General features: G+C 49.0%; 8 protein-coding genes across 8 annotated transcripts; 4 read left to right on the forward strand and 4 right to left on the reverse strand.

The window, feature by feature from the left end:
* The first annotated feature begins 225 nt into the window (after positions 1-225).
* Positions 226-5,060, forward strand: V8C40DRAFT_235142 (glycoside hydrolase family 18 protein). The gene is made up of 5 exons (XM_083213789.1): positions 226-371; positions 422-2,439; positions 2,500-2,912; positions 2,972-3,660; positions 3,729-5,060. The coding sequence occupies exons 2-5, from the start codon at positions 696-698 to the stop codon at positions 4,984-4,986; spliced, it is 4,104 nt and encodes a 1,367-aa protein (XP_083076865.1). The 5' UTR covers positions 226-371; positions 422-695; the 3' UTR covers positions 4,987-5,060.
* An 87-nt stretch (positions 5,061-5,147) lies between these two features.
* V8C40DRAFT_235144 (uncharacterized protein) lies at positions 5,148-7,588 on the reverse strand. The gene is made up of 4 exons (XM_083213790.1): positions 7,147-7,588; positions 6,663-7,089; positions 6,149-6,570; positions 5,148-6,093 (listed from the first exon to the last, which is right to left on the reverse strand). The coding sequence occupies exons 1-4, from the start codon at positions 7,434-7,436 to the stop codon at positions 5,268-5,270; spliced, it is 1,965 nt and encodes a 654-aa protein (XP_083076866.1). The 5' UTR covers positions 7,437-7,588; the 3' UTR covers positions 5,148-5,267.
* A 287-nt stretch (positions 7,589-7,875) lies between these two features.
* V8C40DRAFT_235145 (NADH:flavin oxidoreductase/NADH oxidase) lies at positions 7,876-9,196 on the reverse strand. Its single transcript, XM_083213791.1, has 2 exons — positions 9,081-9,196; positions 7,876-9,012 (listed from the first exon to the last, which is right to left on the reverse strand). Exons 1-2 carry the CDS (start codon positions 9,183-9,185, stop codon positions 8,008-8,010), a joined length of 1,110 nt encoding a protein of 369 aa, XP_083076867.1. The 5' UTR covers positions 9,186-9,196; the 3' UTR covers positions 7,876-8,007.
* Positions 9,197-10,685: 1,489 nt separating this feature from the next.
* On the forward strand, positions 10,686-12,875 carry V8C40DRAFT_235147 (uncharacterized protein). The gene is made up of 2 exons (XM_083213792.1): positions 10,686-10,916; positions 10,971-12,875. The coding sequence occupies exons 1-2, from the start codon at positions 10,850-10,852 to the stop codon at positions 12,746-12,748; spliced, it is 1,845 nt and encodes a 614-aa protein (XP_083076868.1). The 5' UTR covers positions 10,686-10,849; the 3' UTR covers positions 12,749-12,875.
* On the reverse strand, positions 12,875-14,056 carry V8C40DRAFT_284324 (aminotransferase; the record flags this gene model as incomplete). Its single annotated transcript, XM_083222136.1, has 1 exon — positions 12,875-14,056. One exon carries the CDS (start codon positions 14,054-14,056, stop codon positions 12,875-12,877), a length of 1,182 nt encoding a protein of 393 aa, XP_083076869.1.
* A 1,010-nt stretch (positions 14,057-15,066) lies between these two features.
* On the forward strand, positions 15,067-16,152 carry V8C40DRAFT_284325 (ketopantoate reductase family protein; the record flags this gene model as incomplete). Its single annotated transcript, XM_083222137.1, has 1 exon — positions 15,067-16,152. The coding sequence occupies one exon, from the start codon at positions 15,067-15,069 to the stop codon at positions 16,150-16,152; it is 1,086 nt and encodes a 361-aa protein (XP_083076870.1).
* Positions 16,153-16,574: 422 nt separating this feature from the next.
* Positions 16,575-17,972, forward strand: V8C40DRAFT_262399 (Alpha/beta hydrolase family-domain-containing protein; the record flags this gene model as incomplete). Its single annotated transcript, XM_083219359.1, has 4 exons — positions 16,575-16,766; positions 16,822-16,960; positions 17,008-17,116; positions 17,171-17,972. The coding sequence occupies 4 exons, from the start codon at positions 16,575-16,577 to the stop codon at positions 17,970-17,972; spliced, it is 1,242 nt and encodes a 413-aa protein (XP_083076871.1).
* Positions 17,973-22,084: 4,112 nt separating this feature from the next.
* On the reverse strand, positions 22,085-24,517 carry V8C40DRAFT_262400 (Zn(II)2Cys6 transcription factor domain-containing protein; the record flags this gene model as incomplete). The annotated part of the gene is made up of 3 exons (XM_083219360.1): positions 22,085-23,096; positions 23,165-24,393; positions 24,467-24,517. 3 exons carry the CDS (start codon positions 24,515-24,517, stop codon positions 22,085-22,087), a joined length of 2,292 nt encoding a protein of 763 aa, XP_083076872.1.
* Positions 24,518-24,820: the final 303 nt, after the last annotated feature.

The raw sequence follows: 24,820 nt of genomic DNA on the forward strand, positions 1-24,820 counted from the left end.
CTTTTCACGATGGACCTGTTTGTAATAGCAGTTACATAGCCTCTTCGGACTGGAGTCACGGAGACAAGGGTCTTGATACAGGGGTCCGCCAGTGGGGACATGTTCGCACAACCAACAACTCATGTTTAAATTGAAGCTTCGATGTAACCCTGACGGCCTCGTCTCGTAGTATTTTATCTTTATATCGGGCTTATGAATCTCATCGTGGATCTCATCGTGGATCTCGCCATGGATTGAGTCATGAATTGCAATTTCCAGGGACAAGACCTTTTGCTTGTGACTGTGCGCAACCAACAACGCCGAGCCGGTGGCCGGTCCGAAGGGCTCTTACAGGGGCCAAATGTATCTTCATGTAACTTCATGTCCAGATGGTACTTGCAAACATACCGAGCATCATGAATCGGCTGATACGGAATGGCAGAGACTTTTGCCTTTGCCGGCAGACGGAGTCTATCGGTGGTCTTTCAGATACCAAGCTGCGTTGAATAAATCGACTTCCTTCTCTCTCTTCATGGCCACTCTCATCTGTCACTGTCAGTTTTCTCTCGTTCTTTCATCAACACACTCTTTTCTTTTCTTTTCAGTCAGTCTGCTTCCAGTCGTTTTCACAGCTATTTCTGAGCACTCTCATTCTGTACGATTCACCTTCCTTCATCACCGGCTGAGGCCCGTTAGACCTCCCTTCCCTATCAATCATGGTGGTTTCTCTATCATCTTGCCTCACCTCACTCCTTCTGGTAGCAGGAACGATAGCACCAACTGCTGCCTATCAGCATGAGTCTCGTTCAGACCCAGGCTTAGACGCGTGGCATGCAGCAAATGATCGCACAGCGTCTCCCCAACCATGCCCCGAGTCATGCCAAGATATTGACTCTGACTCTGGCGACTCTTCATGGTTCCTGTTTCCTGATGCAGCCAGTCTAGGGGCTTGCAATGACACTATGCTGTTGAGTTTCAACATTCAGAAGACTGTCATCAACGGGGAACAGATACCGGTTACTGCCATCAGAGGGTGTAAAGCAGACTATAGCTTCAGCTCCGAACTGGAGAATTCGGCAATGTCAAAAGACGATGTTGCCGCAGTCTGCTCTACGCCCAATCATGATATAGTCCAGACTTCTGTCACTATTGGCGAGCCTGCTGACGCCACCGGCAGCGGCAGCAGTGCTTCTCTGGACGACATTCTCTCTGCGGGACACCAAGTCCAAAACTATCTGAGCACAAAGGCGCCATCTTGCACGGAGAATGTTTTGACATTTGGTTACTCTCAATCTGCTGTTGTTGGTCTCTTCGCCGGCGCTGAAGTATACCAGCATGGGATCCATGCCGACATCTTGAGCCGCTTTTTGCAAGATGTGGAAGACAAAAAGACCTCATCTGAAGTCCAGATTGTCCAACTCTGCCCTAGCAATGGTCGTGGAGCTGACTACGCAGTCGGAATCATTGTAGCTCCCGCCAATGATTTGGATCTAGTCCAAGAGACTGTACGGACCTGGTCAGATGGGAGATGCGTGGCCGGGAACTTTGAGAACTATATGACAGTCTCTCTGCGAGTTCCTGGTCAAGTCCAAGGCTCCAACAGCACAATCTCTTCTTCATCTCCCTCATCAGCACTGTCAGAAGCGGCCCACGTCTGGACAAAGCGTAGACTGGCCGCGAGAGCTACTTGTAAAACCACTACGGTCAAGCCTAACGATGGTTGTGCTGCTGTTGCCACGCGATGCAAAATCAGCCAGGCAGATTTACAGAAATTCAATCCTGCCAAGAACTTCTGCAAGACGCTTGTCGTTGATCAAGTAGTCTGCTGCTCTTCTGGCACGCTGCCAGACCCTATTCCTCCCGCCAACTCTGACGGCACTTGTAAGACCAAGTCTGTTGTCGCTGGGGATACCTGCACATCCATGGCGACAAAGTGCGGGCTCAAGGCCGCAGACTTTACCACCCTACACAGTGGTGACAAGACCTTTTGTTCGACCATGAAAGCTGGCCAGCCAGTTTGCTGTACCCATGGAAAGTTGCCCGATATTACCCCCAAGCCCAACAAAGATGGGTCTTGCTTTGTATATACCATCAAAGCAGAGGATGGCTGTGATTTTATTGCTGCGTCTCATGGACTTACTAAGGCCAAGATTGAAGATCTTAATAAGAAGACATGGGGCTGGAATGGATGTGGTAAGGTGCTTATCAAAGATGCGCAGATATGCCTCAGCACAGGAACGCCTCCTTTCCCCGTATCTGTCTCCAACGCTGTCTGTGGACCGCAGGTCCCTGGGACTAAGAAACCCACCTCTGGAACCAGTGACGACTGGGTCAAACTAAATCCCTGCCCTTTGAATGTTTGCTGCAACATTTGGGGGCAGTGCGGCACTACGGATGACTTCTGTGTCGCCTCTAAATCGACGACTGGTGCACCAGGCACAAGTGCTATCAAAAATGGATGTAAGTTGTGATCAGTACACTCAAATTCATGCATACGGCGCCTTTTCCTAACAAGCATAGGTATTTCCAGCTGCGGTAGAGACGTCATCAAGGGCTCGGCCCCGGCCAAGACAATGCGAGTTGCCTACTATGAGTCCTGGAACTCGAACCGCAAGTGCCTACACATGGATGTGGATGAGATTGATATAACACAATACACGCATATACATTTTGCCTTTGCCAATGTCACTTCAACCTTTGGCATTGATATTAGCGGTGCTAAGGACCAATTCAATCGCTTCAAGGCCATGCCTAACACCGTCAAGAAGATCATCTCCTTTGGTGGGTGGGACTTTAGCACTAAGCCGGGCACTTACAACATTCTACGCGAGGCCACTAAAGCTGCAAACAGAGCTACTTTCCAGAAAAACATTGTTGCCTTTCTCAAACAGCATAACCTAGATGGTGTTGATATTGACTGGGAATATCCTGGCGTAAGTCACACTCTCAATTCCGACGTTAAGACCAGAATAGTGCTAATTCTTTTACAAAGGCCCCAGACATTCCGGATATCCCTGCCGGAGATGCCAATGCTGGAAAGGACTACTATGATACTTTGAGTGCTCTCAAGGCAGCCCTCGGCAGCAGCAAGTCTGTGTCACTCGCGGCCCCAGCGTCCTATTGGTATCTTAAGGCTTTCCCCATCAAGGAGGTAGGAGCCAAGATTGACTACATCATCTACATGACCTATGATCTACACGGCCAGTGGGATTATAACAACAAGTGGACTTCCCCTGGTTGCCCTACTGGCAACTGCCTCCGCTCTCATGTCAACATCACTGAGACCAAAGATGCCTTATCTATGATCACAAAGGCGGGGGTACCGTCCAACAAGGTCGTGGTAGGAGTCAGTAGCTACGGACGATCGTTCAAGATGGCTAAGGCCGGATGCACAGGACCCATGTGCCAATTTACTGGCACCCCAAGAGTATCAAACGCGGCCAAGGGCCGCTGTACAGACACCAATGGCTACATCTCTAACGCAGAAATCGGGGATATTCTCTTGTTTGGCAAGGTGAACAAGCAGTGGACCGATGCTGGGTCGGACATTCTCGTTTATAACGACACCGAGTGGGTTGCGTACATGAATGACACTACCAAGGCAGCTCGGGCTACTCTGTATGCTTCGTACAACTTTGCAGGAACAAGTGATTGGGCAGTCGACTTGCAAGAGTATGTGGAGTAAGTATTTGCCCTTTACCACAATGATGGCATCAACGTCAGCAAGCTTACATGTATCTCTTATCTAGTGGCTCTGAAGAGGACGAGGGCCCTGATGACAACTTTGTCCCCGTCATTAATGACAATTATTATGCAAAATGCGACGCTAATTATACCAGCCTGGACCAGCTTACAGATAACAAGGGCAGTATTCCCTACTACTGCATGGATCAGTATATCGTCGATGTGGAAATCCAAATCTTGACCGACGCGTTAGCCAAGTACAAGGATCTTGTCAGCAGCGGCTATGACGATAAATTCAAAATCTACGAGGAGTACACTACCGAGCTGGTCCCCACACAGATCAACGCCTTCATGGGTAACGGCCATGCCGATGATTTCTTCAAGTGTGAACAGACGAGCCATAGCATATGCTGTTCCAGTTGCGAGGTAGTAGCTTGCAGTTCAGTCTGCGACCACTCACCAGACTGCAAGGATGGTCTTCTTAGCAACCATGCGATCACCTGTCCCACAGTCTACAAGGATGGACCGGATAATGTCGACTGGCTCCACACACAGGTGCCCAACACGACGTACACTCTGAATAACTCGGATGGCTTTTACAAGGCCATCAATGATGATTACGGAATTGAGAAAGATTGGATTGAGTTTGGTGATGTTGATATAAAACTCACAGAGGGCTGTCAGTCCAAAGAGGATATCAGGCAATGTCAGCGAGAAAACGATGATTGGTTCTGGAACTATCCTCGAGCTGCCAGCGACATCAAAGTCTTCAACCCCAAGGACGTGATTGGCCAATCGTTTGACAAATCTCAAGATTTGCTCGCCAACCTCAGGATACTACGAGCCATTGGCTCCCTGGACTCTCAACTCGACATGGCGGATGTGGCCGATGCGGCTTCTCTGCCGGCCTTGACGATGGCGCTCGCCGTGGCGAGCATGGAAAAGGTTGTCAAGGAGGCTAATGATATCAAGAAACAAGAGCGAGAGGAGATGATTGCCAACTTTGTCGGCGCCGTTCTCTTCTTCATCCCCTTTGTAGGAGAAGCGGTGGATAGCAGTATGGTTGCTATCCGCTCTGCCTTGGAGATGGCTGAAGCTGCGGGAGAGGCTGGACTGCTGGCTTACAGCATTGTGCAGGATCCGAGTAATGCCTTTATGGCTGTGTTTAGCACACTGGCGGGTGCGGGCATGAGCCGTTCGGCGTGGTCAAAAGCTGCCAATGAGAGGAGAGGGATGAAGGAGGACGATATCGGGAAGTTGGGGTCGATTAAGGATGATTTGGCAAAGATTGATAATGTCCGTGGAGGAATGTGCAGGTTTTAATTGCCTTGACATGAATGAGATGTTGATATAATTGAATGCATATAGACAAGACATAAATACAATAGCAGTTTGAATACTCGTCCTCGTCGTTTGTTTCCCTGGGTATGTAATTGTGATATTACCTGAAAGAGCATAAAAACCTTGTTGAGAAGTTCATGTTTGTCTAGTTTTACTTGAAAGTGCATGGGAGAGCAACGCATTCTTCTCGAATATTCGCATACTGAAACACTAAGTCCGCAATACATGACGATTATACCACTCGAATCTTGCGTGGCATCTCATCATGAAATGACCTTCTCAAGAGCCTGACGGGCCAATCTAACATCGTCTGCCTCTGTCTCCCAATACCGCAAATGCGCAAGACACACCTTCAACGTTTCCTGCGCGTGTCGCTCAAGATCCATCTTCTGTAAAAGCCCAACTTTGCCTGCACAGATGAGTATCAGTGCACGACAAGCTGTCTCGCGACACCTGAACCACATGCCAGCGCCTCTATGCCTCAATCCAAAGTTAAACAAAGGGTCGAGGCATAATAGTACCGCCTTTTGGGCCAGTTGTCGTACAGCATCATCAACTGGCCAGCACTTGTCTCTCTTGTGTGCAAGACAATATAGGAATGGGCGGTAGATGCGCAGTTTTATGTTGGCTGAGCGTAGCCAGGGGGCTAGCTGAAGCTCACTGACTGTCGACAAATCCAATGACTTGTCAAAACAGGTAGCAATGGGCTGAGGAAGGGTGTCTTGCCATCGCTCTATCTGCTCCTCAAAGCTACATGCCATGGTTATCATATCGAGTAAATTCATGCTCGCCCAGGCAGCGGGAGATGTCATATAAAACGCCTGGTCGACGCTATTCGAGAGTCGGGAAAGCGAAATCTCCGAGAGATAATTAAACCATGAGCTCTCATGAAGCTCTTTAAAGTCTTGAATCTCAGTTGGGGGAGGGCAAGATGATAAGATAGAGGCGGCGGAGGATGCTGATGTACCATGGTATTGGCTGTCGTCTAAGCCGTCCACGCTCTTTGGTGTCGGAGGCGAAGGGAATTGGTAGGGGTAGTCCATGGTATGTAGAGCAGATTTCGGTAATTCGATCTCGGCGCAAACCTCACTTGATATCATTATCAGCATCGCTTTTACGTGCAATATCTTGCATAGGGGCTAACCTTTCGGACTTGATGCAACTCCAATACAGTCGTTGCTCAAGGCACTCCCTCAGCTCATCATGGCAGTCGTGCTCGTCGGGCAGCGTGTCCATATCAACGCTGTCTGGATCATTTGTAATACGCACCGCAGCTTGACTTTTGAGATAGACGGTATATAGAGATGAAGCCTGAAAGAATGCATTCCAAGCTTCTATCGGACGTAAGGTATACAGAAGATATATGCCGGATAATAAATGACAGTGGCATGCCGTAAGGCTTATGCCAAGCAGGCCAAATCGCCTTCTGGCGGATTGATAGTACGACTCTGCTCTTTGACGGGATTGGGCTCCGTCTTGCCGTGAAGAAGAGCTTGAAAGAGTCTCTACTGTGTCCGCAAAGGAACTGAATGAGTCGGCAATTGCGCCCAACGCCGCAGCAACAAGCTATCCAAGGTTATTCTTCTCATCCACCAATAAGACGGAGATGTATAGTATCAATGTGCTGCCTAATCAGAAAAGGGGTTATGTTAGCTTACCACAAGACAAGTCTGAGAGTCCCACTGTGGACCAAGTTCAGTAATGGTCCTCCCATAGTTCATCAGAGTAGTGCAATCCAAGATTGGATTCATTATGTGGACCATTCTCAAGAACCTTGTCAACAATGCAGAGATTGCTTCACCATCCAGCCGCGGCATTCCAAAAGCTGGACTCGCTCCGCAACTTAATTCTTGCATTTGACTGGTTCCTAACACGCCGAAGGCTACACCACGGGATGATTTTTTCATAGCGAATATTGGCCACTCAAAAACATGGCCCATGGCTGTAAATGCATGTGAACTGGTAGAAGTAGAGCCAGCAACCTGTACCTCGGGCCTTGATTCTGTGGCTGGCGGTAGCCTCCTCAAGATTTCATTCAGAGTATCTAGAACTTCGGAGTTGCTCTGGCTGGAACTAGATGGAGTGCTAATGCATGTAAGTGGCCGTTGGCTTCATAACCCAACAATAATGGATGATACATACGATTGGAGCGCGTATTTTGGCGGCTCGGGATACACGCATTCACAGCCAAGCCGGGCGCACCCAGCACAAGACGGTCTGCCATTAGAACATCTGACCTTGCGAGCACGGCACACCAAACAAGCTGTTGGGGCACGCGGGCGACGGGCTGGTCCGATATTATCGCCTCTACCAGCGTCTGTACTCGCTTGGATGGATGGGCTGGCGGCATCTCCCCGCGGAGAGGACCAGCTCGTATTACTGCGCCGTCGGTCCATTCCGGGGGTTGAATCTCGTTTGGAATGACGTGGCATTATGCAAGGTGAGAAACAAAAGGACAAGAGGAAGCTCTCTTCGGTTACGGAGTCGAGACCGACAACTCCGACAACCACCTGGTCATAGATTTTGCGGCTCGGAGGCGGAGCCGAAGTTGCCGAAGACTCGGGTGGCAACGCCAATATGGCGCCACAAAGCGAATCCTACCTTAGCTGGAGATGGACGGAGAAGTTGAGTTATTTCGTTCCCGGATTTTCCCACATGTTTAAGAATGGAAATTCAATCATCAGATCATCCCGATTACTCATGTAGCTTATCTTTCATAGATTATAGTAATGGAAGTAAGCATAACTTAGCCTCTAGGTGCGTCAACTGTGAATGCTCTGTATCAATATTCAATTATGTACTTAGGAAATGAATTTTATTCTATAATAAGAGAAAATATCGGTAAAATTGTATTTGATAAGTGCAAGAAAATCGCTGTCAAGATCGTATTTCATTATTGCTATTCGTGGTTCCCTATCCTTTAATGAATATCTGCTCCAGAGTTTTCTTCAGTCTTGCACCAAGATAGAGAGGAACTATGTATAACTATGACGCTACATGCATTCAAGGAATTGTGAGCTTTGTCGTCTTCTTTGCTCTCCCGCCGAAACCCCACCCGATCTGGTGGGCAATGTTGATAGTGACACCCAATTCATCCGCCCACTGCCACACTAAACCCGGGTTCTTCAGAAACATTCGACCAGCAGCAATCAAATCCAGCGGTGTGTCGTTGGTGTCTTTGCCCTCAATAATCTCCTGTGCTACCTGTCCCGTTTTGATGCTTCCCACAGAGCTCACCAGCATGGAGTCTCCGACTGCAGCCTTAATTGCCTTTGCAAACGGTGCTTGATACCCAGGTCCGCCGACGACCTTCTGGTGTGAATGGTTACCGCCGCTCGAGACATCCAGCACATCAACTCCGCGCTGTGCCAGGAGCTTGGCAAACTCGATGCTATCCTCGACAGTCCAGCTTGGACCGGTCCATTCCGAATTTGTGTCCAGCCAGTCAGTGGCGCTGATGCGTACAAACAAGGGCATCTCCTTAGGCATAACCTCCCTTACTGCGTCAACTATCTCGAGAGCGAGGCGGGTACGGTTTTCAAAACTTCCTCCGTACTGGTCTGTACGGTGGTTTACTGCAGGCGAGAGAAAGCTGGAGACTAAGTAACCATGGGCAAAGTGCAAGTCGATTACATCAAACCCGGCCAGGAGAGCTCGACGCACGCCAGAAAGGTAATCCCTCTTCAGCTGTGCAATCTCGGCTAGGCTTATGGCTCGGGGCTTGGGGTAATGCTCGTTGAAGGCTTCATCACCTGATGAAACCACATCCGTTGGCCAGCCACCAACCGCTTCGGTAGCTGTAGCTCCGGAGCTAAGCCAGGGTGCAACTGTTGAAGCCTTGCGGCCAGCATGGGCAAGTTGGATCCCGATCTTGGCATTCTGACTATGGGCAAAGTCGACATGTTTTTTCAAAGTATCGACATGCGCATCAAGCCAGATGCCTGAATCTTCCGGAGTGATGCGGCCGTTAGCTTGAACGGCAGTTGCCTCAAGCATGATGAGGCCAGGCTAAGTCACTTGTATTAATTCACTGTAGATGAAAGAAAGAAACACCCTAGATGAAAGGCATAACTTACCCCTCGCTGGGCCATACCACCATAGTGGGTGATATGCCAAGGTGTGTGGAAACCCTCGTGTGCACTATACTGACACATGGGACTGACCCAGATACGGTTTGGCATTTCAATGCCACGGATTTTGATCGGCGTGAAAAGTTTGGGGACAGGATTGCCGGATGCTTGGACAGCGGTCGCACTGCCAGCTACCGGATCTTGCTCAGGTGTAAAGAATGGGACGCCCTTGGCAGCGACGTTTGGAATTGGCGCAGAGCATTTCTCATTCTTCTCGGGAGCAGGTGTTCCAGCTCGTGAGACGGTGATGCCATGGTGAGGATGGGCAATGTGAGGGTGAGGTATGCGTTGGTTGAGGTATGCGGCCATCTTGTACGGCTACTATATTGCTGTGTAGGATGAGATTAATTCAAGTTTGTTGAGATTAAGTCGTAGTTGCAAAACAATTCTCTGGTCGTCTGAGTGGCTTCGTTTTATATAAGTGCAAGCAGCCCCTTGGAAGGATTATTTTCGCCCGCAGCATATGACGACATAGACAAATTCAAATTAAGCTTGATTCTTCAGCGGCAGATCTTGATTTCTCAGCTTCGCTTCTACAAGTTCATGGCGAGACCCGTCCATCTTGGCTCAGCTCCGGTCTACCAATATCAACAGGGCGCCAAAGGATTTAGACGGTGGAGTAGCGGGTTGTTGCAGATCCGGCAATTTCGGTACGGCCTCCGAACAGCCTTACAGGCCGGAAGATAGACTTTTCATCACTCCCGGAGCGGGACATTTCTAAGATACCAAGTCTATTTGGCTGAGGAGGCTTTCCTATCAATTGCTGAGACTTCAATATTGGCTTTATTGCGCCACCCATTAGGTCTCAATCACTTACGGGAATTTGAGTCTTCATCTTCTTTGCCAGCAGCACGATTACTTCATGTACAACAAGCTTTTACTCCTTCGCCGGCCAAGGCGATAGAATTAAAGTGGACAAATAGACCTGCCGAAGCAAACGGCCACGAGACTAACAACCGAGGACAAAACTGGTAGAAGCGAGAACGAGATGAACGTCATGCACACTTGTGGTGCGGTCTGCCGGCATGTGGGTCCCGAAAATACCGAACTGGGCCATTATTTCTTTGGCTTTGAGGGCATTCGACCAGTAACTAATACGTGAGGATATAGCCGAGCGTAGTATCCCTGTCGATAGGCCTAGAGGCCAACCGTATTCGAGAGAGTTAATATGTCGGCAAATGAAACGAGCATGTTGTGTAGATGTCAGGTGGTTTAAAGAAAAAAGCGATCAGTTACTAACATGTCTGTTAGCAAATAGGCCTAGGAATTGGTATCACTAAGATCAAGAGCTGGCTAATCACCCTAGAAGGTACACAATTGCCATAGGAGTTATATTTTTATCAAAATTTCTTAGTTGTAGTCCATTTTATGAAGAGTCTAACACTCGTGATATTATATATCGTCTTTCATTTTCTCCCAGTTACAGTGTCCCGCTTGCTTATGGATACTTGTTCCAGTCAGGTTAAGCAGATGGGGCCAGCCAAGTCCGATTCGCGGCAAGCCAAATGGGGACAGAGCTCCGTCTGACCGGAAGATCCCCGACATGCCAATCTTCAATATTCCTTCATCAAACATCACAAACTCACCGAGCTTGCTGGATTTGGATTTGCAGCGTTACATCATTTTCCCATAGGTCACGAATTTCGCCTCCTCGGGGGTCGAACCTATTGTCTCAGAAGCTTTGATCTAGGAGATTATCGTATTAACCAAATTCAATGGCGCAACCCAAGGATGACACCAGCACAGAGCTATGGCAATCAGTAAAGAATCTCGATGATAATAGTAAGTCTCCTCCTCCAACTATAATGACATCGCAGCCAGTGCTCATAGAAATAGTAATGAGATTCTCGCAACTTGACCTCACTTGCCTAGGACTTGCCACAGAGACCGACCACGAGACAACCGGCGCACAGAATCTAGACCTGTCAGAAAACCATTTCCTTCCATTTCAGCTATCTCCTTATGAAGAATCGTTCGATGAGAACTCGTCAAACCGAGGGCTCTTCGACGGATACCAGTCAATCTTTGCTGATTCGGTAGAATCAAATGTCACTCCCCCAACATACATGATAGATCCTAGCCTCAACGAGCCCCGCTGGCAGACACCATCATTCTCTCTACAATCAAGTCTAGCACATAATGATGCATCACAGACCGAAGGGGGAGACAGAAGTGAGACGTCAGCTACGATGGCACATACCTGTAGACTTGCTGAGATGCTTCAATACTCTCCAGCAACTGAAAACCAGCCGCGTGGCCTCCCGAGACGACGGAGCCGGTACTTTCGCAGCCAACAATATCAATCAACCCTTTCACCACCAATAGACATCGCAAGCTCGACAGTGGTTCCTGATGCTTTAGATCCGATGCAGAGATGGCGCGAGTCACCGCCTGAAACCGAGCCGGCTTCTTTATCCGCCATTGCTGATGCTTTGAAACATACCCCCTTGCGAACTCGCTCCTCCTCATCTGGCAGCCTCAATAGCCAACGATTCGGCAGCCGCGCAGCTTCAACCATTAGCTTCGGGAGCGGCACTAGCTATTCATCGGCTTCCAATGCCTCGACTAGCTCAGCAACCTTTCGAAGTTCGAACAGTCGTTCCCGCAGCAAGGTGACGAAACGAACTCGAGTAAATACAACAAAGATGAAGGACAAAGACCAAGATAAGAGGATATTTCCATGCACATTCTGCTGTGATTCGTTCAAGAGCAAATATGACTGGGCCAGACATGAAAAATCACTCCATCTCAATCTCGAGCGCTGGCGATGCGCTCCATTCGGCGGCACGGTAATTTCACCTGAGACTGGGAGAGCACACTGCGCATACTGCAGCATGCTTGATCCTAATGCAAAGCATCTCGATTCTCATAATCACGGTGCCTGTGAGAGCCAGGGACAGACTCCTACCTTCAGCCGAAAAGATCACCTTGTTCAGCACCTACGACTTGCGCACCACGTTGAAACTCTGCCCATCATTGATTCCTGGAAAGATCAAGGCCCTCCGGTATCATCAAGGTGTGGCTTCTGTAACATCCGCATGCAGACCTGGCAAGAACGGGTCGATCATTTAACAAAGCACTTCCGCAAAGGCGCAACAATGGACAACTGGAAAGGAGAGCACTGCTTTGAGTCTTCCGTCGCAGTCAAGGTCACACATGCAATGCCCCCGTATCTCATCGGAGCCGAGTCAAGAGCCTTAATTCCGTTCTCAGTCACTAGCCACGGGACGAAGGATCATCTCTCCCAGATCCAGCAAGCAACGGAGCAGAGCCTAGGAATATGGGATGGCGGACACACAGCCTCACCTATCAGTGGCCCCGGTCCTTCGCCCGAGTTGGCAACCCAGCCAGCACTTTTGAACCCGTTCAGTGAAGAAACCAATTCCATGACCTTTCCCGAGGTCCTGGCATTACATCTAGGCCGTTATGCTCAGGAACAAATGAGACTAGGTATTATTCCCACCGATAGGATGTTTCAGGACGAGGCTAGGCGGATCATGTTTGATTCTGTAGATCCATGGGATCAGACCATTGCTGATGATGACTGCTGGCTCTCGCTGTTTCGTGACCGTCATCTCAATAATGCACCGGTAAGCAAGGAGGGTTCAGCTTAAGCTATGCCGAAGCATGTACAGTCTTTCATATGGCATTCCGAATGTAATTAGTTACTGTCATGCCTTGGCTCACACTCAAATTCTTCTAACAAATCGAGTGGTTCATAGAGAGGTCAATGCATTCTATCATGACTCCTGAACAATGTCTACCCAATCACTCTCCCTCTTCCCAAACATGATCTCTGTCATTCTCTCCCTCAGCAGTGGAACATGTGTCGTTACACCAATGTTCACCTTAATACTCTCACCATTGAAGCCAATCTCGCTGACCTCCTGGATCCAAAACGCCGTTCCAACCACAAAGACGCTCATTAGCCTGCCGTTGCTAGACGCCTCTTTGACCTCACTCATAGTAATATTTCTTTCTAGCACCTCGCACTGCAGTTCTTTGCTTGCAGTTTCCACGGAAAACATATCTTGTGCCAGTTCTATGATGCTGCGCCGCGTGTTACCAGCCAGTATCAGGCCGTCCTTGTCCAATGGAGGTGTGAGCATTTGAAGATCGCCGGAGGGTGTCTTCCATATCACAAAGATATTCGTTGCACCCGCCTCAGTGATCTGGCGATCTGGTCCAAACAACCAAAGCACTTGATCGTAGCCCTGCTCCTTGGCCAGACCATGTTCTGCAAGCGCTGGTCCATAGTTTCCTCCGACCTTGGCTGATCCGGTGCCTCCAGGCCAAGCCCTAACCGCAGAAACGCTGCTCGCTAACAACCGTGTTCCTGCTTGGAGCGCAGCTCCGCCATTCACGGTGACTAACTTGGGGCCCGGCCAATATACCATGAAGATGTACAGCTGCGCCTCTTCTGGCACCTTGAAGCCCAGGCTGGAATCTGACCCGATCATGGTTGGTCTTAGATACAACGCCGACCCAGGCTTATCCTTGGGAAGCCACTTTGGCGCCTCGAGCTCGCAAAGTTTATGGATTAGCTTGAGCAACTCCCGCGGATCGAATGCCGGAAGGGAGATACGCGTCGCTGACTTGAGCATCCTCTCGCAGTTGTACAGAGGCCTGAAGAGACGGAGACGGCCGTCATAACCACGGAAGACCTTCATGCCCTCGAAGCATTGGGTCGCATACTGCAGAGCGCTTGCTGAGGGCATCAGGGAGATGGGTCCGTAGGGAACCACCTGAGGATTAGCCCAACCTCTCTCCTCAGTCCAAGAAGCCGTTATCATGCGGTCCGTAAATGTCTTGACATTCATAACGTCTGGATCATCGATATCTGGAGCAGGATTAGGATTGGGGACGGCATTGATCTCGAGTCTGGATGCGTCCAAAGGCGCAGGGGAAGATTCAACTGCCATTTTTGCAAAGGCGATTTAGAAGGAAGATATTACACGGGATCTCGCATTTGGCGATAGTCAAGCTGGTGGCCTTGGAGTAGGATCACATCATGATATTAGTAGTGGCCTGCACTTTTAAAGCATTGATAAAGCATTGTATTAAATTGGCTCATCAGCTTGCATCTTATGATCTAGGTATCTGAACATGGAGGTTGGAGAACTAGTAAAGCTGAGTGAAGCACCAGCGATTCCAAGCATCAAGCAGGTAGGGAGTAGGGCGTGGTTTTCGGAGCGGCGTACTGATGGACATGCCACGACTATCTGTAAGCATGCTCCTACAAATCACTCTTTCAAAGACTGCCGATCACATACATTTACTTGGGAGCTTCTGGACTCTCTTTGCCGCGGCAGTGAAGCAGTTGTAAGTGATGCGCGGACCTAAACTGAAATTGGCGATCTTACCGAGTCTGCATCTAAACTTGTTGATTTAGGGTCAAGCTCGAGTGCTAGTTGCATGGAGTATAAGGCGTAGGGCGTGAAATCTGCGCCGTAAACGGCTCGGCGGCCATCGGTGCCTCCGCCGAGATGCGTCCGCTCCACTCCGGTTTTGATTCCGGAATGAAGTGATTCCGCGCCCTGCGCCCATTGCATTGCGCTGTGGGCTCACAAGACACTCAACTGACTCGATGACACTGACTACGTGCCTATGGACAACTGTTCAGAAGAATCGAACCCGCGATCAAAAGCAAAATACCACGCCCTACGACGCTCTGCAATAAGCTGTAAAGGCGTCTGTGGTGGGGTCGATACCATATGTATGGATCATCTGAAGATATTGCAATCCAAAGAGCACTCAAAAGATATGTTCTATTTCGTGGTAACTTTGTAAGGAAACCAAATGCGTTACATGTAACAGCTATCTCTCTATTCAAAACAGGTGAATGTCTCATGGCACCGTACAGATCATGCCGGCTAAACACCTTCCATACGTATACATCAAGGCCGCGATTTGGATGAGAAGAATGAACACGATGGCTCCAAAGGCTACTTGTAATCAACCCAGAGTACATGTTTTGGGACTCGGTAGCATTGGCACCTTTGCAGTGCATTGCCTTGCAGGGATACCAGCCCCTCTAACGCCCTCCATCACCTTGTTACTACATCGACCAAATCTCGTCGACGAGTACATCAAGAGAGGTCGCAAAATACGGTTAGAAACGGTAGAAAGAGAAGTTGTGGACTACGATAATTATCATGTCGAGGTCTTGGATAACGGGGAATGGCACCGCGTTCAGACAGAGTCCGGATTAAGCCCAGCCGTTCAGGACGACATCATCGACCATCTCATTGTTTCGGTCAAGGGTGCGCAAACAACAGCAGCTCTCAAGCCACTAAAGCGCCGACTAAACACATCCTCGCATATACTATTTCTACAAAACGGATCTGGTATGGTTGAAGCCGCCAACGAAGAAGTGTTCACCGATCCAGCCACAAGGCCAAACTATCTCACCGGTGTCATCTCACACGGCGTCACACTGAATGCCCCTTTTGACATTACGCACACTGGCTTTTCCGCTACATCGCTAAGTCCTGTTCCTCGATCAAAGTCCGATACAGAAGCAACCGAGCCATCATACCTACTGGAAGCCCTTCCTCTTGTCCCGAGGTTCAACGCTACGACGTACTCCACCTTGGACATTCTCCAGATCCAGTTAGAGAAGCTCGCCGTCAATGCTTTCTGTAATCCTCTGTGCGCTCTAAATGATGCCAAAAACAAGCTTCTGTTCACCATACCTGACACTCGCCGAGCTCTGCTCACAGAAATCTCTCGAGTTATACAGGCATTTCCAGAGCTACGGGGGATACCTGGCATCTCGGAACGCTTCTCAGTTGACAAACTGGAGACAACAGTGAATGGCATTATTCGTGCAAACTCAGAGACAACTTGCTCCATGGTAGTAGATTTACGGCGGGGGCAGAAGACGGAGATCCTGTTCATCAATGGATACTGGTGTCGAAGGGGGAGGGAGGTTGGGGTACCAACGCCCATCAATGATAGTCTAGTGCGGCGGATTCTAGAGAGGCAGGGAGATATAGAGCTAGCAAAGCAATATTAATTAGAAAGACTAAATGGACCACTAATTGAGGAGTTGTCCGTCATACTCTTACATGTGATGATGGAGCAAAACCGGCTGAAGAGAATAGACGGGGATATTCATATCCCATAACACGACTGAGACACCGGTTTATTTCCGTCATCCAACCCCATGATACGGTCGTGGCCCGCTATGGGCCTCCATCAATAAACCAAGCTATCCAGTAGGGCGAGGTCGGTAAGCCGTACCAGTCCATATAAACTTCAGCATTATTCCCGATGAAGCCGAGGCTTACTTAGGCGGTTGTGTGTTACCAGAAGTCAATTAAGAGTGCTTTATTGCTGACAACCATGTTAGGGAGGACTCTTAGAGTCTTTCTTCCTAACAAAAACATTCGATTACATCCCATTCTTCAACTTGGGCAACGAAATACTCTTTTCAGAATGGCATCGTCGTTTCGTGTAATTCAACACACCGTCAAGGGCTCCCACACGAGAGAGTACATTAGAGCGACAGCTAATGGCGATACCGACACGCCAAGGTTATCGGTGAAGCAATACATTCCGTTGGACAACCCTACACCAAAGCCCGGCGATGTGACAATTATCGGTGCTCATGCCAACGGCTTTCCAAAGGTTAGTGGGATTCTTGCAAATGCCCAGTGTAAGGAGTATGCTCAACGGCCTACAGGAGTTGTATGAGCCTCTCTGGGAGGAGATATATCAACGGGCGTCTCAAGCAGGCATTCGCATCCGGTCAATCTGGATAGCGGACATGTGGAGCCAGGGCCAATCAGGCGTCCTTAATGAGAAAATCCTTGGAAATGACCGTTAGTGATCACTATGCGATGTTGTTTCAGCTATTGACCAGCGGTAGCGAGTTGGACCGATAATGCGAGAGACTTGATGTATCTCATCAACCAAAAACAAGATGACATGCCTCATCCGATCGTTGGAATAGGCCATAGCATGGGTGGCACTCAATTGTAAGAGACATCTGGGCACCCTTCTTCCCCGATCTGTACTAACATAAGAAACAGAGCACTCTTGTCTCTTGGACACCCCCGCTTACTGAGGTCCCTGGTTCTTATCGATCCCGTCATACAAGTCCCGAATAGCAGCATTCCCCCCGCCATGTCGTCCACTTCCCGTCAAGACATTTGGCCATCAAAGGATGCAGCTACATCGAGGTTCAAAGGAAGCAAGTTCTTTCAGTCTTGGGGTCCACGAGTTCTGGACCTTTGGATAGAGCATGGCCTCCGCCAGGTTCCCACGGAGCTCTACCCTGCCGAGCATGCCGAAGACAAACGCTTCACGCTTACGACTTCAAAACATCAAGAATTGTTCACTTTCCTCCGACCTACATACCCCAAGATTCCAGGAGAGAATTATGTTGACAAAGACCCCATTTCGGATGAAGAATATCCAGGATACCCACTCTACCGCCCCGAACCAGTTTATGTCTTTCGCCGCTTGCCAGAATTGCGTCCCAGTATTCTGTACATCTTCGGAGAAAGGTCAAACATTTCACTGCCAGAACAGCGACGGCTGAAAATGGCACTGACAGGGACAGGAGTTGGAGGCAGCGGCGGTGCTGCTGCTGGCCGAGTTAAACAGGAGACTTTTGACTGCGGCCATCTGGTACCGATGGAGAAGGTTACCGAATGTGCAGTCGCCATCACTGCGTTTCTAGGAGACGAACTCGAACGGTGGCGACAAGAGAAGGCCGAGTTCGAGCGATATTGGAACAAGAAGTCAAGAACTGAGCAGATAACAATTGACAAGGAATGGGCTCGCAAAGTGGATCCAAAGGCTATACCTGTTGACAAGGCAAAGATTTGATGGAAGGACAAGCGGCATTACGAGCAGCCACCAAAGTGATTAAGGTGATCCAATTGGAGATAGAACTAGATTAGATGTTAGATCAATCTCATATACAATTTCCAGTGTGACTCCAACAAAAATACATATATGGTAGGGCTCTATGCAAACATGATTCCAGATACAGTCTCTCAGGCCCATCCCACCGCACCACTATGGCTCCGATCTGTTTCACGATATATACGTCATTGCTAACTCCATGATCAACTTGTCTAGAAGCCATTCGTGCCTGAGTAGACAAAAAAAGATAGGAGAGCAGGGCTGACAGCGGGTACAGGCAGTTCCCCAAATTTGTTCGCGCTTCATAAAAGATCTGTTCTGTCTGCCACAATACCGCTAGTCGGAGTAATTATTATACAGGGCATATAAACGTACATTTAAATAAGATCACAATTAGTCCAACAATCACATTGATCAAACTCAATAAAGGCGGTAGATAATGGCAAAGACTCAACGAGATCATCACCACCACAGGCTTACCTCGACCAAACTCAGAGGCTAAAAACCAGCAAAAAAATTAACGTTCATGGCTTAGTTCTGAGGGCATTTGAAGGAAGGGCGTCCAAGTTATTTACAACGAAAATGAGAAGTCACAACGAATAATCGTTGAGCATGGATGACAAAGCAAAGATCCAATCCGCCAAGCAGGAACCTTCTAATACAATAACACCGTGGATAGGATTTGAAAAAGCATAATAATCACTCCCTACGTAATTCTACATGATCAGAAACTGTATGCTCCTCTAATAGATCAAATTTCTTCATGTTACATACAACCTATGTCTCATATATCACAACATTTCGGCAAGGTCACCTCTAGAAGGTGATGAGTAATCTGCAACAGCTCTTCCCATATTGTTATCTTTCTTGAGCTATCTCTTAAAACAACGGCAGATGTCCGAGATCAGCTGACACATACACCGATATCTTATCTCATGGTGTGAGAAAACATACTCTGCTTTCCAGCTGTCCGTTGACATCTCACTATTCCAGAATAGGAGTTTGTAGAAAAGAGTGTAAAATCTCACTTACAGAGGCCTCCACCAAGCTGTCTTAGCATCGCAGCCAAACCTTAAAGGCCAAGTAAGACCCCAAAGCAGGAAGCTGTGTACAAGTCGCTTGACATCTGACAGCTGCGCTAAAGAAGCCTTCAGGCAAAGTCCAGCACGCCGTTCTATCAGCGAACTATCCCCGAGATGGCATTTGCTGTGATCAAATCTTATCTTTGCCGAGGCGAATAGCCGCGGGTCGCTTAACTGTCGATTAGACTTCGTCCCCCGCGTGTAAGTGCCGCCACCACATAAGCCACGACGACCTCGAAATAGGTAGTAAGTCTCGAGGTGTAGTGGTCTGAGTAAGCGGCTGTTCGAAACACCAAACGGTTCGCGATCTGATTGGCTCAGCCTTGCTCCCAGAAGATTGGAAGCAAGTCAACCGCCATCAAGTGTGGATGGTAGCCTAGTTGTCAAATACTAAGCGCGGGCCCTTGTGAGCTTAATCAACGGTCCTCTTCGGTAATCCGGATGGATGACATTCAAGTTGATTCACCGAACAAAGGCCTAAACCCAAATGACAGACGGGAGGTCTCACCCTCACCTCCCTCTATCTCCGCTAAGGCTGACTGGCGAGCAGCCATTTTGCTATTTCCGGTTCCAACCTGCCAGCCAGATTCTTAAGTCCACGCCTCCGCACCAGCCGGCACCAAGTCACGGGTTGGAGCGAGGATGTGACAAATCCGTGGCTGCCACATAAGGCTGTTGAACCTCCGTCCCCCTCACCCGTGATTAAGGGTGCCAGTAAGACCTAAGGCCTAAATCCACGGTCGCGGCGATTAATCAGTACCGGCGCTAATCGGGAGTCGAAGCCTGACAAATGCCTGTGCATCGGTTCACACCCCCTCCACCTCCACGGATCGCGATTGACTCTGAGGCGATCATGAGGGAGTGAGCCGAAACTTGTCGGTGATTGGTCCTTCGGGGCATGTGGGCAATGGAGATAGTTTGGATGGACGGGATTGTATAGCATCAAGCTTGGACGTTGAGTACCAATCTACCGGAAGCCAAGTGGAACAGTTGACTCACAAGATAACCGCCAACGAGAAAGATCGCGGCTCGTTGGTTGACGACCGTCGTTTTCCTCATACTCACGGCTTTGGGCGTTGTACCAATCACCAAAGGTGCTGCTGGCGGTACTGGATCCCGTCATGACTGTTCAGTCATCTACAGCCCTATCAGCCATGGGCGTTGCTAGGTCCGACAAAGTCCGCGGTGCTCCAGCAAACAGCATTATGCGGGGGAAAGCCAATAAGCCGCTGACAGAGCAAAAGCGAGGAACCCGAGCTCCATGGACTTTTTCCATTTGCCACTGCGTGAGCCAATGAACACCCTCCGAGAGCGCAAACCGATCGATTTCGTCCGAACCGAAAACCCAATCCGAGCTGCAGCTCACAGGCCTGTAAACCCCGTCAAATCGTTAAATCGTCTCTATTTGCTTCCGATGTTGCCCGTACAACTGAGGAGCTCGCTGCCGGCAAAGGTGGGGCAGCCTCGGTCTTGTGATGGACAGATGGATACCCGGACACCGGAATTGCGCGAGAAATCGACCAGTCTGATCGTCCACACCCTTCACACCCCTCCGATTTTTCTTGTTCCTGAAAGTGGACAAGGTGTAGCTGTAGAGGGGGTAAGGGAGCTCTGGTCAAGACCGGCACACCTGACCTGATCATGCAGGCACCGCGATCGGAGCGGCATTCAAGCAAGAGCACAGACTCATCGGTGGATCGGATGCACGAAACACCACGGTCCAAAGGGCGGTTTTCATCGTGATCAAGGTACACGGGACTGGCGGCAACCCCCCCAAAGTCACGCGAGCCGACTACAGATTGCGGTTCAATGGGGCTTCTATCCGCGATCGAGGGTTATTCCGGGTAGACTTTGGGCATGTAGAAGCAGCCAGGGAATCGAAACTAAGCGTAAATAAGCATTTCTTATCGCCGCTGAGGTTAATATTTCGACTTCTAGAGATCGCCCCCCAGCTTTTGGTCTGAGATCGAGGAGAGAAGGGAGATATGATGCCATTCATCTTGTCTTCAGATCTCATAGGCATTTTAAAAATAGATGGTCCATTGAAGGATTCGATTTCGCTCCCATGGGCGTCAATGGCGTATCGGTAGTACAGCCAAAGGATTCTTAACAACGTAATCGATGATTCAAGAGGATGAAGCCATTCGGAGTTAGTAATCAGTCAGCACGAGGTTGCCGCAAAGCCACAGCATGTCTCAGAGTTACATAATCAGGGTCCTTGTCTGGCTAAATTAGGGTTAGTGTTATTGCCATGTTCTTGAGGTCGTTCATCCCATCCGTGGCGGCTTATGCAAGTTATGAATAGCATGCAAGTAGGCGAAATCCTCTCGAAAACAATATTGGACACTATTCATCACCATATCCAATCCAATGCTTCTCTTTGTTAGCTTATGGCTTTCATGACTGTTGTTCACCACAATACCACTAATAGTAGTTTCCCGGAATAAGTCCATATGCTGCTCGGATTGAACTTCATCTAGACGGCACTAGCTCATGTGTTGGCTGTGTAGTGAATCAAGATTACTAAATATCCAGTAATGCTCATGATACCAGAAGACAGATACTTTCATAGAGGTCCATTCAACGTGCCATTAACATCTTGATTGAATACTGCAGACACCTACCCACTTCCAATCAGAGAGCATACAATTCGCCTTCTCCATCACAGCTTGGTAATCAATGGTAAGGCTGACACAGCAGTTCGCTGAGAGTTGCCATATCCGGCCAAGCGTCGACAGCTGCACACGTACTGAGTGAGATGCACCGTTCGGGATTCAGGTTGAGTAATTGCAACTATGAGTACCTACGCAACAATAGAGATAATACAATTGATCGACGTATTTCAGATTATTGACATATTATGATATATACTAAGTCGGTTGATTTACTATCAGGTCTTCACTTGTGGTTGGTCAAGTTACAATTTCTCATGAGTCTGTGCATTCTATATGTTGATCGTTTATTCATGCCCCAAGTACCTGTAGCCATATTTTACATCACATCAAGTGCCGGCGGAGTACTATCCCATCCCCATTGCTGCTGCAGATTTGCAACTCTCTCCGTAGTTGAATACCCAGTTTCCCGCTGTATAGTCGCTAGGAGCTGGGCTAATGCTGTCCTCTGTTCGTGTGCCTCAAAGCAAAGCCCTGCTATATACAAAGGTTGTACCATGTGCAGTCGAACAGGGTCATCTGGTCGCCCCAGTGATATTGCACATATCTCATTGGCATGTCCTTCGATCTGAGCTGACAGTTGGCGATATGCATTGAGGCGTTTGGCCACAAACTCCGGATGTGTCTCTGATAGCTTTTGATTCAGAGGCTTATGAAGTAAGAGGAGAAGCTGCACAAAATGGTATAAGACTGCAGCCGTTGCGCACATGGCATTGGCGTAGAAGAGCTCTTGGAATGCACTTTGAAATTCCGACCTCGGCGGCATGGTATCTGAAGGCGTAGGGATATTGTTGTATCGTTGTGCTATCCTCGCACAAGGCTCAAAGGTGTCTGGTAACGCAGCACACCAGTTGTCGAGATGTTGGGAGATGTCATCCCAGCTGTGAATTTTATGGAGTGAGCTTCCACTTGTCTTACCAGCATCTAGAGGGCTACTATCTGCAATTTTGTTGCCGCTTTTTTCATCAGCCACAAACGCAAGTGTCTTCAGAATGACCCATATCAAACTTCTGCAGGCCACCGTTTCCGTCATTTGTAATTGGTGTCCTGAAGTTTCATCGCCGCAAAGTGAAACTGGTAGGTGAATACCATTGACGACAACCATTGGTAGACCCGCAGCTTTCCATAATTCGAGGTTCTCTATATCAATGCGTGGCGGGACCTCTCCGGTGTAGGATGTAACCCAATCGATACAGACAATGTTCCAAAAAGACGCTTGCCAAGCTCTTCGAGTACTTAGGCCGTATGCTCCGCTGCGGGGATTATGCTCGGTGTTTTCGAAGATTTGCTTCAAGTTGAACGTAAGCAGATATTGAGCGCCAGACATATGCCTAATTCAAGACGTGATTAGCCAGCTAGTTTTCAATGATAAAACGAATGAATGCAAATCAGACTATACCTAGAGACTTCTGCAAATCGATTATCAAGTGATTCGTAGAGAAGAAACACGGATATTGCCGCCAAAAGATCGTCCACAACATTATGAGAATCCTGAATGCTCCCAGTCCGACGCCTCTTAAATGATGGTGACACTGCTGAATGAAGGTTCAATGTCAGATCCATTGATGATGGTGTACTTCCAGGTGATGAAGCAGGGCTGCCGTCACGCAGTGTTTGCAGCAATCTCATCATATGGCCGATAGCTTTGTCATAGAAACTTGCGGCTTTGTAAAACCAGTCGATGTGAGCCACTTCAGAGTACTGCTCCAGCATCGACCGGCCAGGCGTCTGATGATTCGTTGAGTACGTCTCTCGTTTTGTCTTCCCAAATTGCTTTGCAGCAATGGCAGCCAAGGCGTTTTGTAAAAGAGGGCTTCGTATTGCCTTGATAGGGACAATGTGTCCAAAGAATCGCTCAATATCAAACACATCCAAGCACGGACTGATTCTTTCAGCAAAATATCGGATCAGATATGCGGTCTCATGGTCGGCCTCGGTCGAAGAATCTGGAATTGGAGACGACAGGTCAGTCCCTGGCCTTTCTGATCTTTCTGATCTCTCGGTGTCCACTTCATATCCAGGTTGTCCATATCCTTCCAAATTGACGTCATTAAGCCAGGAGAGAGATGGTCCTTGCGGGCCGTTGGCATCATTTATCAAGGAGAGGGATGGTATGAATCCGCAGCAGTTGTTTCCATCCGCAAAGTAGACCTGGGGATCAATATCGAAAAACCTGGAGTCAAAGTCTGAGTCTGAGATGCTCTCAGTCGTGATAAAGGACGTGTCGTGAATATCTTGGTTAATAGAAAAGCTGCCTTGGCCAGCCCTATCCAGGCTAGAGCTAGATCCCTGCAGAGCATCATTTTGAGACGTAAGCTGAATTTCGGGCGGGATTGGAGTTGGAGTTGTTGCCTGAGTTTGAGCAACGTCACTGCTTCCGGAGGCTGTCGTGGGTAACAAGATTGAATCAAGCGAGCCTGAATATGGTGAAGCAATGGAAGGCGCCTCAGTCACAGGACGTGAGTCTACGGACTTGATAAGGCCACTATCCTGTGGACTGGCACCGGCCGAGGAGAACTTCTTTCGGAGGTTCTGGCTCTCGTCCAGGAATCTGCGTAGATGGTTGTAGCCCGGGCATGAGCGAGATGCCTTTTCGCACCGCGCACAGCCCGGCAAGCGCTTGTCGCACTGGGAATACGTGAGTCAACCGCACAATCCGAACCGAGATGGCAGCTCGCCATAGCATGGACACGGTACATACCTTGACCCGCCGCTTCCTGCAGAGCGTACACGGCACGGTGGAAACCTCCATTGCGTCGGATCAATCAAGCACCACGGGCCAGACTCTCGATGCTCGCTCCCTTGATCCTAATACAGAACGAGTGTGGTTGCGAGTGAGTGATGAAAGAATCCCTGGGCCGAGTCACCGAGCGCCCCGCGTGAGTGGCTCAATGGGCTGATGAGAGTTCAAGTCCAGTATTGGGTTTATCGAGCTTGGCTGGTCAAGTTCGAAGGTGAGCGGAATGCCGACAATGCCCATGTTGGGACTAGCGGTGTTCGCTCACGTTATTCCAATTACGGCAAAGCGTGCTATCACGGCGACAGGGGGCTGATG

The sequence above is a fragment of the Trichoderma camerunense genome (assembly GCF_050948025.1).
Source record: "Trichoderma camerunense strain CBS 138272 chromosome Unknown V8C40scaffold_3, whole genome shotgun sequence".
Taxonomy (NCBI): Eukaryota; Fungi; Ascomycota; class Sordariomycetes; order Hypocreales; family Hypocreaceae; genus Trichoderma; species Trichoderma camerunense.

Coding starts and splice junctions, on each gene's coding strand:
- V8C40DRAFT_235145 (XM_083213791.1), bottom strand. CDS start 9,185: ATGCCAAACCGTATCTGGGTCAGTCCCATGTGTCAGTATAGTGCACAC. Junction 9,013..9,080: donor GTGGTATGGCCCAGCGAGGG/GTAAGTTATGCC, acceptor CAAGTGACTTAG/CCTGGCCTCATCATGCTTGA.
- V8C40DRAFT_235147 (XM_083213792.1), top strand. CDS start 10,850: ATGGCGCAACCCAAGGATGACACCAGCACAGAGCTATGGCAATCAGTA. Junction 10,917..10,970: donor AAAGAATCTCGATGATAATA/GTAAGTCTCCTC, acceptor TCATAGAAATAG/TAATGAGATTCTCGCAACTT.
- V8C40DRAFT_235142 (XM_083213789.1), top strand. CDS start 696: ATGGTGGTTTCTCTATCATCTTGCCTCACCTCACTCCTTCTGGTAGCA. Junction 2,440..2,499: donor AAGTGCTATCAAAAATGGAT/GTAAGTTGTGAT, acceptor TAACAAGCATAG/GTATTTCCAGCTGCGGTAGA. Junction 2,913..2,971: donor TTGACTGGGAATATCCTGGC/GTAAGTCACACT, acceptor TCTTTTACAAAG/GCCCCAGACATTCCGGATAT.
- V8C40DRAFT_235144 (XM_083213790.1), bottom strand. CDS start 7,436: ATGCCACGTCATTCCAAACGAGATTCAACCCCCGGAATGGACCGACGG. Junction 7,090..7,146: donor CCAAAATACGCGCTCCAATC/GTATGTATCATC, acceptor TACATGCATTAG/CACTCCATCTAGTTCCAGCC. Junction 6,094..6,148: donor AGTTGCATCAAGTCCGAAAG/GTTAGCCCCTAT, acceptor AATGATATCAAG/TGAGGTTTGCGCCGAGATCG.